The sequence below is a fragment of the Populus alba genome, chromosome 3, assembly GCF_005239225.2.
Source record: "Populus alba chromosome 3, ASM523922v2, whole genome shotgun sequence".
Taxonomy (NCBI): Eukaryota; Viridiplantae; Streptophyta; class Magnoliopsida; order Malpighiales; family Salicaceae; genus Populus; species Populus alba.
The window spans coordinates 12,501-15,000 of NC_133286.1; the positions used below are offsets into that span (position 1 = coordinate 12,501).

The 2,500-nt window shown below is 43.9% G+C and overlaps 1 protein-coding gene across 1 annotated transcript in view; it reads right to left on the minus strand.

The window, feature by feature from the left end:
* Positions 1 to 2,500, minus strand: part of LOC140955394 (uncharacterized) — a 4,920-nt gene that overhangs the window by 387 nt on the left and 2,033 nt on the right. The window contains exon 2 of the mRNA XM_073408128.1: positions 1 to 2,500. This exon is cut by the window's left edge and continues 387 nt beyond it; it is cut by the window's right edge and continues 729 nt beyond it. Within this exon, the coding sequence (XP_073264229.1) occupies positions 1 to 2,500 (2,500 nt within the window).

The window sequence follows — 2,500 nt, forward strand, 5'->3', positions numbered from 1 at the left end:
ATTGTTTGTGATGATCCCTGTTGAGTGGAGCCTATCCATTGTACGCAACCGACCCATGCATGCTAGCCATAGGATGAAGGATTGACGTGGAATGTGGCCTTTAAACCAGAGGAGGTGATACATGTTGGTTGCTGGTCTGGTATCCCGAATAAGTTCCCATGCAGATGCAATAGAGAAGTTGCCAGACGTGTGACCCTTCCAAATGCAATAGTCTGCTAAGGATTGGCTAGGTTGAAAAGTGATGGAATCCCATATTTCTTGCAGTGCAGGCTGTCCAACAGGAAAATGCCATTGTCCTCTGCATATTATATTAGAAACCGTTGCTGTCCAGGGTAAGCCAGTTGATGTGAGTGTGCGCAATGGAAGAAAGTCAATTAATCTCTTCCCTTCAGGTAGCCAGTAGTCAAACCACAGAGAAGTTGATGAGCCATCACCTATGCCTGCTCTGAACCATCCTCTACACCATTCCCTGCTTTGCAGTATCTTTCGCCAAGTCCAAGAAGGAGATGAAGGAATATTGGCTTGCCAAAATGATTTCTTTCGTAACAGCACTGCATGTATCCAGGTTGTCCATATTGAATCCGGTTCTGTGAGAATACGCCATATATGCTTTAATGTTGCAGCCTTATTCCAGTCTTTTAATTTCTTTATGCCGAGGCCACCTTCTTTCAAGGGGTAGCATACAGAATGCCAAGCAACCTTGGCGCCTGAAGTAGTTAAAGATGTCCCCCGCCATAAGAAAGCTGATAAAATGCTTTCAATCTTTCTTAGGGTGGAGAATGGCAAGATAAATATAGACGACCAGTAGACCTGTATAGAGAAAAGGATGGACTTGATGAGTTGTAGACGACCAGCATATGTGAGAGAAGAGGAAGTCCATAGTTTAATTCTGGCAGTGATTCTCTCCAAGAGGGGAATGCAATTCGTGTTGGTGAGCCTGGTGGAAATTAATGGAATGCCAAGATAGCGCACAGGGAGGGTGCGTTGCTGTATACCAATCCAGTTTGTAAATGTGTGCTGCAGACTCTCATCAATGCCTGAGAGATACATGGAACTCTTAGCTAGATTGATTGAGAGACCTGAAAGGTTGGTGAAGCGGTCTAAGCTATTCTTCAGCACACCAATTGAGTCAATATCAGCATGACAAAATAGCATGAGGTCATCTGCAAAACAAACGTGAGTGATATTGGTTGGCTTACAACGCCAATGATGCCGAAATGTAGTTTGCTGAGCTGCTTTGTGCAGGATGCCTCCTAGGCCTTCCATGGCCAACACAAAGAGGTAAGGGGATAGTGGATCTCCTTGCCGAATGCCCCTAGTGGCTTTGAAGAAGCCATGTGATTCTCCATTGATGCTAACAGTGTAGTGAGCTGTAGATATGCAAGTGGTGATCCAGTGAATCATGTTCTGCGGAATGCCAATAGCAGTAAGTCCTGCTATAATATACTCCCAGCTGACAGTATCAAAGGCTTTCCTTAGATCAATTTTTAAAGCACATCGGGCTGGTCCTGTGTTGAGGTGGTAGTTATGCATTAACTCTTGAGTAAGGTGAATTGCATCAGAAATTTGGCGGCCAGGTAGAAAGGCAGATTGTGATGTACCGATCACTTCTGCCAATGCTGCTTTTAACCTGATAACAATTAACTTGGATATGCATTTGTAGAGCACATTGCAACAGGAGATGGGTCTAAAATCATTCATACTTGCAGGGTTTTCTACCTTTGGGACGAGTGCTACACGAGTAGCATTAACACAGCGTGGAAGCAAATTATAGGAGAAGAAGTACCTGACTGCAGCAATAAAATCATTCCCTATTATACTCCAACTCTGTTTGAAGAAGAGGGCATTGTATCCATCGGGGCCAGGGGATTTGTTATCAGGAATGGAAAACAAAGCAGCCTTAATTTCTTCATTGGTAATCGGAAGGCTGGCAGTAATTTTTGAAGCATCTGAAATAGTGTTGGGGTATACGCTGGTGATGTCTTCAGATAAAGCAGTAGATGTGGCTGTGAGTAGGCGTTCATAATATGAGACTGCAAGTTTCCCAATTGCTTGTGGATCAGTGATGGTAGCACCTTCCTCATTTACTAGCTTATGAATTCGATTTCTTGATTGGCGATGCACCAAAGAATTGTGAAAGAAAGCTGTATTCTGATCTCCTAGCTGTAACCATTGGACCCTGCACCGTTGCTTGTAATAAGATTCCTCATCTTGACAGAGCTTCATGTAGTTGCTAGCTAGGTGTCGTTCAGTAGTCTGAGCTTCAGTAGATGTTGGATTGTCATCAAGAAAGTGTTGAGCAGCAAACCATTCCTCTCTTGCTTTTGCCACTCTGCCAGGGATGTCACTTGTATGTTGATGGTGAAGCTGCTTAAGGGCTGACTTGAGGTGGCGTAGCTTAGTAGTGAATTGATACATTGGGTTCCCATTAACATGTATCTGCCAGGAGGAGCTGACTATATCCAGGAAGTCATCTCGTTTTGCCCATATATTCATGAAT